Source organism: Acromyrmex echinatior, chromosome 10, assembly GCF_024713525.1.
Source record: "Acromyrmex echinatior isolate Ae372 chromosome 10, ASM2471352v2, whole genome shotgun sequence".
In the NCBI taxonomy this organism is placed as follows: Eukaryota; Metazoa; Arthropoda; class Insecta; order Hymenoptera; family Formicidae; genus Acromyrmex; species Acromyrmex echinatior.
In genome coordinates, this window is record NC_141861.1 from 12,180,533 (window position 1) to 12,196,431 (window position 15,899).

General features: G+C 34.1%; 2 protein-coding genes across 3 annotated transcripts in view; one reads left to right on the top strand and one right to left on the bottom strand.

Annotated features, from left to right (window-relative positions):
• Positions 1-15,899, bottom strand: part of sl (small wing phospholipase C gamma 1) — a 71,860-nt gene that overhangs the window by 6,851 nt on the left and 49,110 nt on the right. The window contains exons 2-6 of the mRNA XM_011053306.2: positions 2,297-3,149; positions 1,234-1,428; positions 602-751; positions 395-533; positions 58-220 (exon numbers count right to left, since the gene is read on the bottom strand). Of these exons, the coding sequence (XP_011051608.1) occupies positions 58-220; positions 395-533; positions 602-751; positions 1,234-1,408 (627 nt within the window). The 5' untranslated portion in view covers positions 1,409-1,428; positions 2,297-3,149. The remainder of the gene's footprint in view (positions 1-57; positions 221-394; positions 534-601; positions 752-1,233; positions 1,429-2,296; positions 3,150-15,899) is intronic.
• Positions 3,097-10,979, top strand: LOC105144420 (uncharacterized). Of its 2 annotated transcripts, none has more exons than XM_087410813.1 (3): positions 3,097-3,232; positions 8,100-9,029; positions 9,369-10,979. In XM_087410813.1, exons 2-3 carry the CDS (start codon positions 8,804-8,806, stop codon positions 9,467-9,469), a joined length of 327 nt encoding a protein of 108 aa, XP_087266939.1. In that variant the 5' UTR covers positions 3,097-3,232; positions 8,100-8,803; the 3' UTR covers positions 9,470-10,979. The 2 variants fall into 2 exon arrangements, with proteins under 2 accessions (XP_087266939.1, XP_087266940.1); XM_087410814.1 differs by having other exon boundaries at positions 9,375-10,979.

The window sequence follows — 15,899 nt, forward strand, 5'->3', positions numbered from 1 at the left end:
AATAAGTGCTGATGCTGATCTCTTTTCATACACAAGAATATTACAATATTTACTCACATTTTGATCAAACATTAGTTTATGGTACAGAATGACAAAATCATCAAAACCAAGTTCATTTCGGTTTCTCGTATCTACTTCTTGGAACAATTCTCTGAGTCTATTTGTAGCAATTTTGCAATTAACCCGAGGCAAAAATGCTTTTACATCTTTCAATGTGACCCTGTCAGTCGGTATAATAAACATGAAAACGATAGTTAATAATAATTGTTTTGTATATATTGATATAAAAAAAATATAGTGATATATAAATAATCTATAGATAAATTGCATCCATCATCATATAGAGAAAAATATGTAAAATATAAGAATAAATTGTATTAGAAAAGAAACTTGCGTTTCACGAGAATTTTCCATCGCGTAAAATTCTTTTCTAAGCCATCTTTCAACTTGTAATGGATATGGTGCATTTATAGTGTCTTGTACTAAATGACGCAATCCCTTGACCCATAGCTCACATTCTTTCTCACTAAGAGCTGACATAAATAATATCTTTTAGCAAAAGTAACCAACACTTGAAGTAATCAAAGAATATCATATTTACCAGATATCGAAAGAGTTTTCAATCTAAATTCTGATCCATAATATATCACAAAACATCTTAAATTTTCAATTCTCTTAGCATCTTCAGGCCATTTTTCAAAATCTTTAGATTGTTTTCCTATTCTAACTTCTTTGACCTCTCTTATTTCCACTGTAAATAAATAATATTTAATAAATTAAAATAAATATTTAAACAATCACTATGCATGCATAATTCGATAAATTTGTAGTATCTACAACTCCTTAGATCTTATTCTAATAGATTTCGTGCATAACAATATTTACATGTTAATATGTATTTTTTATACATTTCATTAGTCCAGATATTTATTTATATCGCAGAATAATGCAATACTATATTAATCCTTATATAAGAATATTAACAGATGAAATTTAATCGATTGCAAAATTTAAAATTGTCATTAGAAATATATGTGTGTGTGTGTGTGTGTGTGTGTCACATAAATACACAAGAAACTTTTTTTTACATTTGTGAATCAATTACAGGTGATATATTTACAATATCACAATATTTATCTATTTCTATTATAGACATGTATATGTATATCTACAAGAATATTAGATAAATAGAATTGAAATTCCACAGATTTTTGCGTGCAGACAGGATCATACCTGAACCATCGAAAGGTCTAAAAGTCGCACTCCTCGACCAAACAATTTGTCTAGTTTCTCTCCTTATCATCAAAGTTTTTTTTTCTGGCCGTTTTCTTGGAAAGAATTTAGTCACTACCGTACCCCTCTCAAGTTGACTAATAATCTGTTCCATTTCAGGAATAATTCCATTCATTTTTAAAGAATCTTATTACTCTGTAATGAATAACATAATGTCAATCTATAATAATGTAATTTAATCTTGATATGTATCACATATTAATATAACTTCAAAAAATATTATATCCTGTCAAATGATAAATAAAAACATTTATTTTATATGAAATATTTAAATAAGATTAATATTGAAATATTTAATATTCAAAACAAAGATAATATTGAAGGTACTTGATTTGGTATATTAAATGATACAGAATAGTTCTTAGAACATGTATAACTCTTTATTATACAAAAAGTTGAGTAACACAAATTGTGCCATTATTACAGAAATAAAATATTTCTTATGTTGTAAATATGTGTACTATAAAGATAATGCGTTATAGCATACCAATATCTAATCGTATCTCCCAATCATGTTTTTAAAAGGTTGTGAATTACATTTTATATATATGTACGTTCGATCTGTGTGTGTGTGTGTGTGTGTGTGTGACTTACGAATTTAATCTTAATAATCTAATTTATATTTTATCCATCGCCATATCACGCATGTTGCGAGGGATACAGATTTTCGCATTTTCGAACTTTCTCCAATCGAAACATCTTCTTGTAACCTCTATTATAAGATAAACCTAACCTAACTGATTTTCATCAAGATTGTTTTTGTACAGAGATGATGTACATGGCGTATAAATAAAATGATTACAATTATAACCGATACGATTTGACATACGTGAGCCTAGATACGTGTTCTAATATTCTAATATGCTTTATTTGATCTTTCTCGAAAATGTCAGTTTTAAAAGGTAATATCCGTTATGTTATCGTGAATTTTTTTCAGTGCGCGCGACAATTTCCATCATTCTTTTATCACGATGTTTATGATGTACTTAAAGATATGTCATACCTGTCTCCGAAACGCGATACACTGTTGATTATGCTATATAAAAACACGTTTCACTTATCATGTGTAGGTATTGTTTGCAATTCGCGTTTACATGAATTACAGACTTCTGATTGTTTCCGGCATCATAGGAAAGAACTTGAGAGAAGAGAAGAGAGTTTCATACATACGGCGGCAATATACGGCGTCAAATTAATGCATACAGATCAACGCACGCGCAGGATGAAATCACAAGGTGCGTAAGGCCGGAATCAGACTATGCATTGAAGATTGAGATTAAAGATTGAAATATTTCATCAATGAAGATGAAGAATTTTGACTTCTTTTGTTCTGATTGGTCAAACTTCAAATTTTCAATTTTCAATCTCATTCTTCAATGCATAGATTGATTCCGGCCTAATGCCCGTGTCATATGCCTATATTCATAGTCAGACCTTATACTGAAGGCTTCCTTAAATTTATCTTTAGATGCTCAGCAGTCAATGAAATAATTCAGTCTTAAATATAAGGCCTGATTGTAAATACGGGTAACACTACACATTGGAGATTGAGGATTGCAAATTAAAGATTAGAATTCAACCAATCAGGTAGTTTTAATTTTGATCCAGTTCGTTTTAATTCTAATCCTCAATTCGCAATCCTTAGTTTCCAATGCGTAGTATGACATGGGCATTATAGGACTGCGGAATAGAGGGTGTGATCACAGTATAAGTATATACAGTATATGGACACTGAATTTTTTATATGGTCTCCAATTTTTAGTGCGCATGTGTCGATTTCCAACCAGGAATATGGCTGCCTTCAGTAAGTTGAAATTGCAGATTAGGTTAGGTTAGATTAGCGCTGGATCTCCTTCCTATAAAATATAATTAATTCTTTCGCTTACAATATCGTGTGAGACTTGTGATAAGGAAATCGGGCCAAACATGAGTATCATGGGTGAGAGCCGTTCGTACAAAGCTTAACTTTTTTTAATTTGTAAGAGAAAAGTAGATCAAAGGGTTAATAAAATTAAAAAACAAGATACAAAAAGAGCATAAAGAACCACACCACAGGTTATAATTTGTGATATTTACTTATTATTATATTAATTAAAACATTAAACGTTTCGGCCACAATCTGGCCATCTTCAGTAATACAATAGTCTTCATAAACCGCAAAAATACATTTAGTTGAAATTAAATTCAACAGCCCATTGTTGTAATAAAAATAACATGTTCTTTTTAGTGTGAAGATGCTTCGTACAAAATGTTATAACGCCCATAGTCATATCAAAAAGTGTAGAACAAGAATTTCCAGATTCTGATTAAATTAAAATTATATGTCATTAATTTCTCCTAGTCGAACATAAAGAAATATAATCGTTACCTATTTTACAGCCAAAAAACTGAGCGAAGAATATCAAATGACACTTTTCCACAATAAGACTTTCTTCGTGACATTATGTGTTGTTGTTTGTTATATCGCGTATTATACCACTATTTATACGCCTGAGTCAAACAAATTAGAAATTTCTAGAGTTATTATTGAAAAGAAAAAGAAATCTTACTTAAGAAAAGGAAAATAAATATCTGGCAGACTTTCCGTGTCACTTTGTTTATTGATACCTCTTATTTGTCTTTTTATGTGTATCATTTCGGAAATTCTTCTTTTTATTAAAGATTGTTCCTTATCTAAAACTTTTATGTTTTCCCAATCTAACTCATGCATCTCGTTCAAACGGTGACGTGAAACCACTGAAACTTCGGAAGGTGATTTTCTTAAATCCGCTTTATGTTCTTTTCCGAGTCTTTAATTTTCTTTTTGTTTGGCCCATACGACGATTCACAATTTAAACAAATCGATTTTGTAGACAACTCCACATTGGTCATCCCTGGACAAAGAATCTTTCCCCGTCTTAATAAATGCATTCATTTTATTCATGGGTTTGTACGCTATGTTAAAATCATGAACATGTGAGAGTTTTTTGAACTTTTCCGACACTTTGCTCAAATACGGCACCACAAGAAATTTCTTTGAAATTTAACATTTAGAATCACTTTCTTTATTACATTTTTTTACTTCTATTTTGTAATGTCTTAATTCTATTTTTTAATTTCAATTTTTTGTATAAACTTGAATCGATATAACCTTTATTCTTCCAAAATTTCAGTAAATGAAAAAGTGAATCGTCGTATGTAGGCCAAACAAAAAGAAAATTAAAGACTCGGATAAAAGAACATAAAGCGGATTTAAGAAAATCACCTTCCGAAGTTTCAGTGGTTTCACGTCACCGTTTGAACGAGATGCATGAGTTAGATTAGGAAAACATAAAAGTTTTAGACAAGGAACAATCTTTAATAAAAAGAAGAATTTCCGAAATGATACACATAAAAAGACAAATAAGAGGTATCAATAAACAAAGTGACACGGAAAGTCTGCCAGATATTTATTTTCCTTTTCTTAAGTAAGATTTCTTTTTCTTTTCAATAATAACTCTAGAAATTTCTAATTTGTTTGACTCAGGCGTATAAATAGTGGTATAATACGCGATATAACAAACAACACATAATGTCACGAAGAAAGTCTTATTGTGGAAAAGTGTCATTTGATATTCTTCGCTCAGTTTTTTGGCTGTAAAACAGGTAACGATTATATTTCTTTATGTTCGACTAAGAGAAATTAATGACATATAATTTTAATTTAATCAGAATCTGGAAATTCTTGTTCTACACTTCTTGATATGACTATGGGCGTTATAACATTTTGTACGAAGCATCTTCACACTAAAAAGAACATGTTATTTTTATTACAACAATGGACTGTTGAATTTAATTTCAACTAAATGTATTTTTGCGGTTTATGAAGACTATTGTATTACTGAAGATGGCCAGATTGTGGCCGAAACGTTTAATGTTTTAATTAATATAATAATAAGTAAATATCACAAATTATAACCTGTGGTGTAGTTCTTTATGCTCTTTTTGTATCTTGTTTTTTAAATTGATAACCACGTGAATTTTTTAACTTATATAATAAAATTAAGTTTTACTAAAAAATTAGATCAAATTTTTTCGGAGACGCTATATTGTGTAGACTATTATATTTGTATACGATAAAGTATTTTCGTAATAAAGTATGCATTTGTGTATGTGTGCTGTGTGCCTATGTGTCTGTGTGTCTGTCTCTATCTGTCTGTCTGTCTGTCTGTCTGTCTGTCTGTCTGTCTCTGTCTGTCTCTGTCTGTCTGTCTGTCTGTCTGTCTGTCTGTCTCTGTCTCTGTCTATCTCTGTCTGTCTGTCTCTGTCTGTCTGTCTGTCTGTCTGTCTCTGTCTGTCTATCTGTCTGTCTCTGTCTGTCTGTCTCTGTCTGTCTGTCTGTCTGTCTGTCTGTCTGTCTCTGTCTGTCTGTCTCTGTCTGTCTGTCTGTCTGTCTCTGTCTGTCTGCTGTCTGTCTGTCTGTCTGTGTGTGTGTGTGTGTGTGCGCGTGCGCGCGCGCGCGTGCGTATATTATTAAATTACAATTTCACATTTAATTACAAATTTTCATGCAATATATTATTTTTCCATACGTAATTATTCAATTATTATACAATTTTCATATAGTATTTAATCAATTATTATTTTTAATTTACTTATTAGTAAATTAAAAATAAAAGGAATACACAACAGAGAATAAGAATTTCAACCTATCAGAAATCATGTATAGTGGAATATGCAGTTTCTGATAGGTTGAAATTTTTATTCTCTGTTCTCTGTTCCCCGTTCCTTTCATTGTGCTGTTTAATCTTTCACATTACTGTTTAATATTATTATTAGTATTAATATGAATATTATGCCCATGTATTAATATCTTTAAAGCAATGCTCCCAAAGATTTGCACATTTCGGGCTGATTCCGACGAGTGATCTTCACTACCGCTCGAAGCTCGGCGGCCGAGCTGCTGAGTGCTCACGCTCTAGCTCAAGAGCGTCCCTATACCAGAAATATACTGACAGCGCACCTTCCGCAAAATTATTATTGAAACATGTTTTTTATTAAATAATTTATTTCAATTAACATAAAAATTTCCATTGTTAATTTATTCATTGTCCTTAATGATATACTTATATCTTAACGTAGTGTTTTCTAATATATTACATAATTATGATAATGTATTTCGACAAGATCTTTCCACATCACCCGTGAAGTACTATTGTAAGATGCATTTTTTTAAATGTGATTTCCCCAGGCTTATTCCACAAAAAGAAGAATAGAAAAAAAGAATCAAAATTATACAATTATACAATTGTAATATGATATATAATTTTGCTTTCTTGCCAGGCCACATTCGAGTATTTCATTCTTCTTTTTTGTGGAATAGATCTATTGGTGGAAATCACATTAAAAAAAACGCATCTTACAATAATACCTCACGGGTGATATGGAAAGCTATTGTCGAAATGTACGTTATCATAATTATGTAGTGTACGAGGGCAAATCAATAAGTACCCGTGTTTCGAGACAGGCGACGTTGCTGATGCAAGTTGGCATTACCATCGTGTACTACCATCTTTCAAACGACGCCATACAAAATTTCAGAGTGATTCATGCAATAGTCTTGATTTAATAGCAATTCGTAGTGAGCGTGTTTTCCGATACAATGCTGCGATCAGGACAATGCACCGGCTCACTCCTCCGCAGTTGCCACAGCCAAATTGATCGAATTGCGCTACGAATTGCTGCTACATCCACAGTACTCTCCGGATTTAGCCCCCTGTGACTTCTTCTTGTTTCCAAACTTGAAAAATGGCTCGGTGGAAAGAAATTCATGTCGAATGAGGAGGTCATCGCCGAAACAGAGGTCTATTTTGCAGAGTTTGACAAATCGTATTAGGTGTTGGAATTAATTCGTAGCGTTTTACAAGTGATGGGAAGTACTTTCATTAATGTATTTTTTAATGCTCATGTGAAATAAATAACATTCTTTCATTAAAAAACGCTACGAATTAATTCCAACACCTAATATTTCTCTGAGGGATTAAAAAAATGGCAGAAGCGTTGGGAAAAGTGTATTCTTCTAAAAGGGGATTACGTTGAAAAATAAAAAAAATTTTTGTGAAAAGCTTGTGTTTTCATTACTAACACGGATACTTATTGATTTGCCCCTGTATTAGAAAACTACGTTAAGATATAAGTATATCATTAAAGAACAATGAATAAATTAACAATTTTATGTTAATAGAAATTATTTAATAAAAAACATGTTTTAATAATAATTTGGTGAAAGATGCGCTTCCAGTATATTTCTGGTATAGAGACGCTCCTGATCCAGAGCGTCACGTGAGCGCTCGGCTCGCTTCGCCTCCTCTTTTCCTGCCTTAGCGCGTCTTTATCTCAGGGCTGTTCCAAGGCACTTCCTTAACTATCAGCCTTGAGCGCCTGACTCTCCTTACTTCTCTATCTTTGGCGCGCTCTTACTCGGGGTCGTTCCATACTACTTCCCTATTCACTTAGGGCTGGGCTTACCTTTGGGCGTCCACTTCTCTCCGCTCCTATCACAACTACCCCCGTGCTTCCTCGAATAAGGACATTTTCGCCGCCAAAAAGAAAGGAGAAGTTGTCTCCTCCTCCCCTTTTTTCCTCGCAGGCTTTATTTCATTACATTATTTCATTTTACGCCAATTATCAACCCAATTATATCGGTTAATTTCACGCTACACACACACACACACACACACACACACACACACACACACACACACACACACACACTCTCTCTCTCTCTCTCTCTCTCTCTCTCTCTCTCTCTCTCGGACGTCCAGTAATTTTGTTTATCGTCACCGTAGATGCCAAGATCGAACGCGGAGGAAGCGCTAATTACGGCGGCTCATAAAAGTACTGCATCAATACGGGAATTTCGACCCTAGTACTCGAGACTGGGTCAGTCTCCCTCGAGCCCCCATTCATCACGGCTCCTCTGGGTACCTCGCATCGCCGAGCCAGTCGCGGAACCAGTACCCTGAATATCAAGGGAGATCCCTTGCCATCCTCCACCGGATACGTTGAGGCCCTCGATAGATCAGAGTCCTTACAAGGCCAACCAAGGTCACCGAGAAGCCCCGCGTTGCGAGCATTGAAACAACGGGAATAAAAATAAAAATTGTTAAATGAATTATCACTTCTCTTTCTTCTTCACCATTCTTTTCCCGGTTTTCCTAAAAGGCTCTAAGGGATGATAATACTCGCATTGGCGAGGGCAATCCTCTCGCAATAGGGAACAGGGAATTACGCACCATCCAATGAGAACTTCGGGATATAAGTTCGATAACATCGGACATAATCTATACTAATACAAACGTACCACTATAAAGATGCATGAAGTTCATGAGACAAAAAATGTGGCACAGGAAATAGGAATAATTTTCCGCGTTGGAATTTTATTGTCTGCTTTCTGTGCCTTCTTGACTAATATTTTTTGAGGTTATATTTTCATTCGTGAATTTAGTTTTGGCGAATTTCAATTTAAAAGACATGACATTCAATCACGATTATGCCAGAAAAAAAATTTCACGATTCACTGGAGGATAGTAATTTTGAAGATGTAGACGACTTTGATACAAAACACTTGACACAAGATCGAAAATATGGGTACGAGCTTTTAATAGATTTGATTCAATCTAGACCATTTCTTTATGATAAAAAGATTAAAGAATTTCGAGATACTATCATGAAAGAAAGTGCATGGGCAGAGATGGCTTCTATTTTAGGAATTTCAGGTATGTACATTACAATTTAACTGAATAATATGTTTTTTAAATAATTTTTTCAATAACTAAGTACATATATTAAATATTACTTTTTAATATACTTTATTAACTTATTAACTTATAATACTATTTAATATAAATAAACTATTTAAATAGTTCTAATTACATATTTACTTAAATCAATTAATGTCTTTTGCTAGCATATGTATTAGTATCAAAAGTTAACATTCAGATCAGATGTTTATTTATACTCTTCTTGTTAAAAATATTTTTTTTTGAAATGTTATGTATAAATATCTAATATTACAATTTATGAATGATGATGACAATATTTTATGTATTATGTAGTTTCAGATTGTCAAACACGTTGGACATGTCTTCGTCAATGCTTCAAAAAGAGGCAATTACGAGAAAATGAAACAAGAAGTGGGGCAGGAAAACAAAAATGAATTCTATTTGACAATTTAAATTTTTTAGAGAAGATTGTTACTACAAGAAGGTTAATTTTATGTTTTATAAGAATTATTACAGACTTTTACTTGAACATATCTTATAAGTATATATTTTATAATAAAGTATATATTTTATTTAATATATTTTATATTTTGTTTATATACATATTTTATTTTCACATGATTTCAAAACTTGTTCTAATATTACCAAAAAAATCAATTTGTGTATGAACATCCAATCTTTTATAGAAAAGTCCGCACAAAAGGAAATGTATGATGAAATACGGTACGACAAATATGTTCCCGGACATGAACCACATCTCAGCAACCAGTGGTGACATCTGTGCGTTCAAACATGCATTTTAAAGGTTGAACATTTTGCTATCATCTGTCAAAGTTTCATTCATTTTGGTTGACATATAACGAAGATATGACAGTTCATGTTAAACAAGATTTTGGTCGAGGTAGAAATTTTAATATGGAACAAAGAGCAGTGATTAAATTTAACGCAAAACTTGGTAAAAGTGCATCAGAAACATTCCGATCGATGCAATAAGTTTACGGCAGTCAATGTCTAGGTACAGCTGTTTTTGATTGGCATAAGCGTTTTTTGGAAGAGAGAGACCCTTGAAGATGACAAAAAATCAGGACGGCCAATTTTGGTTCAAATACCCGAAATGATCGAAAAAGTACGTGATTTTGTTGCAAATGATCGCAATGCATCACTAAAAATGATGGAGGAGGCTTTAAATATCAGTAGAGAAACGATTCGAACCATATTACATGAAGATTTGGGTAAAACGAAGGTTTGTGCGAAGTTTGTTTCACACACATTAAGAAGCGATCAAAAATCAGCGAGACATCGTTGCAAAAAATAATCCAAACTTCCTAAAATCAATTGTTACGGGTGATGAAACATGGTGCTTTCAATATGATCCAGAAACTAAGCGTCAAAGTGCGGAATGGAAGTCAAAAAATTCACCACAAGCAAAAAAAGTACGAAAAGTTCCATCAAAAATCAAGACAATGCTCATCATATTCTTTGATAGCAAAGGTATTATCCACAAAGAGTTTGTTCCAACTGGCCAAACAATTACTGGTGCATATTATCTCGAAGTTTTAAAGCGATTGATGGGCAGAATTCATCGTATTCGCCCCGAATATCGTGATCCAGAAAATTGGTCTTTGTTGCATGATAATGCACCGAGTCACACTTTATTGATTGTCCGTCAATGTTTGACTCGAAATCGTGTCTCTGTGTTAAACCATCCACCGTATTCACCTGATTTGGCCCCCTGCGACTTCTCATTATTCCCAAAATTGAAATTGAAATTGAAAGGACGCTTTTTTGATGATATTCCGACCATCCAATCAGCTTCTACACAGGCACTAGAGGCAATTCCGCAAACTGAGCTAGAACATGCATTTGAATCACTATTGAATCGCTGTAACAAGTGTATTGAAGCCAGAGGAGAATATTTTGAATAATAAAACCAAAAAATATGCATATTGTTGTTTCAATTATGATTTTCAGAACCCTGTCCGGGAACATATTTGTCGCACTGTGTATATGATGATAACATTAGTGATATGCAAAAAATTATTTTTTTTTAATAAACTAGTTTATTTTAAATGAATATAACCATTATGATATTGTAACAATATTAATACAAATGTATAGAACATTTTAATTTAAGAAAGTCTTTATATTTTTGCCTTAATATATTTAGAACATGTATCTACTACGTGACACATTTAAATTTTGATATATTTAACATATATCTCATATTTGAGCTTCTAATATATTATAGCTTAAAAAATAGTTATATTCAATATATTGAGTCATCTAAAAAGTATCCGCGGTTTTTTATCACTAGGTGTGTGTTGATGGTCATATATCTAGTGACAAAGTATCGCGGATATTTTTTAGATGATCCAATATATATTCAAACATATATATTCATACATTGTAAATTATTTGAAATACAAAATTTGAATACAAAATTTACTACTTATTTTTAGATGGAATACAACTCTGTAAGTAGACAGTTTAATTTATGCAACTGTTTGAGATCGGTAATTCGAAAGAAAAGCAAGAATTCTTTCAGTCGACCGACATTAATTGTCATTGAACGCATGCATAAATTGAGCTCGTGATTTCATCTCGAGCATGATCTTAATCCTCGTTAAAATCATCGAATTCGTCGTTCTTTGTTCTTTTTAAAAACAATTCGTTACACGCAAACAAGTTGTCGTTACCGGCAACGGACAATCGAAAGTTCTAGAACGATTCAATTCGCGCACGCGAGCGCCGCGCTCCGACGAATACGTCACGCGCTGTCACCAATCCCACGCACGGATTTTCTGTCGCGCATGACTGTTACGTTGAACGTCGCTAGAAAAGAATCCAAAGCGCCAATCAATTTTGTACACCTAATGCCACGTAATAATTACGATTGTGGCAAATTTTTATTGGATTTTTCCCAAAAAAGAAAGCTCAGGCCGAAAGCAATAAATGCTTCGATCTCGCCGTCTTCCTACTTACTTCGAAAAAGTTCTTAGAGTTCTTAGAGTCATAATCTCGCTTCGTAAAATCGCCGTGCTAACCGCTTAGTGAAATCGCTATAAAACGAATCTTTCGAGAAGTGCCGAGAAAATCGCCGAGAATTTTCATCACCGTGATTCCAAATTGTATTGGAAAAGGTGACCGCATTTAATATTCTGTTAATCTAATATTTAATTAATTATATTTGTTGAATTTGTAATTGTGCATATTAAAGAAAATTCTTTTGTTAAATTACAAAGAAACTGAGTTCTCTTTACTGTCGTGTATCATACCAGCCGTGCGCTGGTCTCTCACTCGAATCTTTTTGCGCGGTGCGCTCTCGCACAGCAACAGTGGATTAGAAATGCGTGTAAATACTATACATTTGTAATATGAAATTGAACAAGAGTGTATGTATATATATATATATATATATATATATATATATATATATATATGAGTACAAATTAGTTTAGTTAGTTTAGTTAGTTCGGTCCGTTTTTTTGTGTTCAAAAATGCATTTATTTCAAAACAAAATGAATGAACAGATTAATTAAAGTATTGTCTATCGCTGACTACTACTTTTTCCCATCTCTCAGGCAATTTTCGAATTCCATCTCGAAAAAATGACTCGTCTTTGGAGGCGATCCAATTTTGGAGAAGTGAACCGGTGACTTGCCAAATCGTGCTGCCAAATCTTTTGGAATAACCAGTAATCAGAAGGAGAAATGTCCGGAGAATACGGCGGGTGCGGTAAAACATCCCATTTGAGCGTTTCCAAATATTTTTTTACGACTTTTGCGACATGAGGCCGAGCGTTGTCATGAAGAAAAATAACTTTATCATGTCTTTACCCGTATTCCGGCCGTTTTTTTCTCGCAATGCAGAGCTCAAACGAATTAATTATAGCCGATACCGATCGCCCGTAATGGAATCGCCAGGTTTCAGCAGCTCATAGTAAACAACACTCTTTTTTGATCCTACCAGATACAGAGCATGATCTTCGAACTATGAATGTTCGGCTTTGGTGTTGATGTTGAGGTCGATGGCAACGATTGGTCGGGCTTAGCGTAGTATTTTTTCTTCTTAGGGTTGTCGTAGAATATCCACTTCTCATCTCCAGTCACAGTCCGATGCAAAAAATCTTTTCTTTGTTGCCTTTGAATCAGCTGTTCGCAAATGAAAAATCGCCTTTTAACATCTCTCGGTTTCAATTCATAAGGCACCCAATTTCATTGTTTTCGAATTATTCCTATGGCTCTTAATCATGCAGAAACGGCTTATTGAGTTACTCCCAATGATTCTGCAAGCTCCTCTTGCGTTTGACTCTGATCTTCTTCGAGTAATGCCTCTAATTCTTTGTCTTCGAATTTTTTTGGTCCAGAGCGAGGCTTGTTTTCAATGCTCCGTCCTTGAAACATCGAAATCATTCCCTACATGATTTATCAGTTGGAACAATGTCATCATAAACTTCGACTAGCATTCGATGGGCTTCAGCTGCACTTTTCTTCCAATTAAAGCAGAAAATTAGAACCTCTCGCAAATGCTGCTTGGTTAACACAAAATTCGACATTTCAAACACAGTAAAAATCAAGGTTTTTATATGAAACTCAAAGCGATATAAACTGAATATTATTAGCAGATGTCTAACCTCTCTGAAAACGCCAAAATCAGCTGTCACTATGAATCATTCACAACAGCCGGAGCCATCTTTTGGAAAACGGACCGAACTAATTTGTACTTCTATTAGGTGTACAAATAGTTTCCGCCGTTTGACAAAAGACGGCGCCACTAGCAAGCTATGATTAAAATTGTCTGATGTAAAACATATATTGTAAGGTTGGACATCTGTTAACAACATAATCTTGAAATACTAGCGATTTTGTATCAGCATCATATATTTTTTTTTGTGCGAAAATGCCGAGTTTTGAGCCGAATAAGCGTCATTTGCGGGAACTTTTGATTTACTTCTTTAATTTGAAGAAATCTGCAGCTGAGGATCATCGATTGCTTGTAGAAGCATTTGGTGAGGCTGCCTTAAGTGAGAGAAGTTGTCGTGAATGATTTCAAAAATTTAAGAACGATGAATTTGACGTCGAAGACAAAGAACGTAGCGGAAGGCCGAAAGTGTAGGAAGACGCGGAATTGTAAGCATTATTGAATGAAGATTCGTGCCAAACGCAAAAAGTAGTGGCTAGCGATGGACAATACTTTCAATAAAACATTATCGTATGTGTATCGTTCTTTCACAATAAATGCTTAATTTTGATTAAAAACGGCGGAAACTTATTTGTACACCTAATAATATATATATATATATATATTATATATATATATATATATATAAAAGGAACATTTCATATATTATTTAACTTCCTTTCAGCCATCATCGTTTTCATAGATGCAACAATCCACTCTGTCATTAATACGATATGAACGTAATGAAAGAAACTCGTTTGTACAGTGTGAAATATCTAATGCAAAACCATCTTCATTCGTAAGTAATTTTTATAATAGTAAGACTTTAAAAAGTATGATACAACAATGATACTTATAAAAACAAAGACCGTTTGAAACACATAATAATGATCGTACATTGCTGAAGATGGCTCGAATGTTGAGCTGAAAAAAAAACGAAATTACTGCGAACCACTCTCACTCGCCCGATAATTTTAAAATTTTATTTTTAGAATTAATTATCACCCCGGTAATCAATGTACTGATATGAATCGTTTTAAAATATATACTTAATCTTAAAGTGTGTTTAGTGATTATTCCCTTCTCACTAATTATTAACATTGACGATATAATCATTCGTTGCCAAACGAAAAGCGATCGCGCGTGGCTATTAGTGCGATCGAAATTAGCAGCCGGACTCACCTAGGAAGCAACAGAGGTATTCCAATCACCTCTCTTCCTTCTTGCTGACAATTGGGAACATCACAGAACATCCATCTGAACATCCATCTCAAGGTAACAAAGTTACTATTTTACTTTTCGCTAATTGAAACCTCATCATGAATGAACCGCAGAGAATGTGCCCTGTATTCCCGCGTTCGCGCGCTCCTATTGATGCTCGACTCCTAGTGGTTAATCCTTACATCGCGTGATTCCATAGTGGTTGTGCTCTATTTTATCAGCATAAGGAGAGCGGGACAATTAAATGCACTGAGTGTTATACTACTTGTTACTTGTTACCCTTTCACGAAAAGGAGAATTATTCCGGGATTTTGCGACATTACGTCCACCTCGGTTACTCCAGTTTGAGACTTGCCACGCGTGCTCTTTGATACTTGTTATCCTTCGCACGGTCACAAGTTGCTCCGAGTGCCCTAGAATCTTGGAAAGATTCTTAGTATATTTGGGAGGAACGGGGGAGCAACCGTGGAACGACCAGAGTCGACCATAATTGCTATATCTAGTGCTCGTATCTCAAAAGTTAATCGGCAATTTGGACAAAATCAATCGCAACCCCTTCAGTATCCGGAACCGCGAATTCCGTACCGGTATCACAGCCTCAGGTTGGATCGAACCCGGTTTCTAATTATCCGAGAGGAACCTTACGAGATTATTAATAAACAGATTGCGCGGTCAAGTGTACTATGCCGTAGAGGATGAACCATGCGAAACGATTACGCAATTAATCGATCTTTTAAATGAAGCTTTCGGCTTAGCGAAAACCATCGACCATCGCAGGGAGTTAAGTACTATCTATATTAAGAGGGACGAACATAAGTTTAATTACATTAGCCGAGTAAAAGACCTCAGGTGCGATCCTCGATGCTGAGCGCCGCTCGAGAGAGATTTTGGCCCCTCAGGTTGCCGTCGAAATCGATAGGTTCACCGCAAGGTCGTTTTGTGATGAACTACTATTCCAGTACA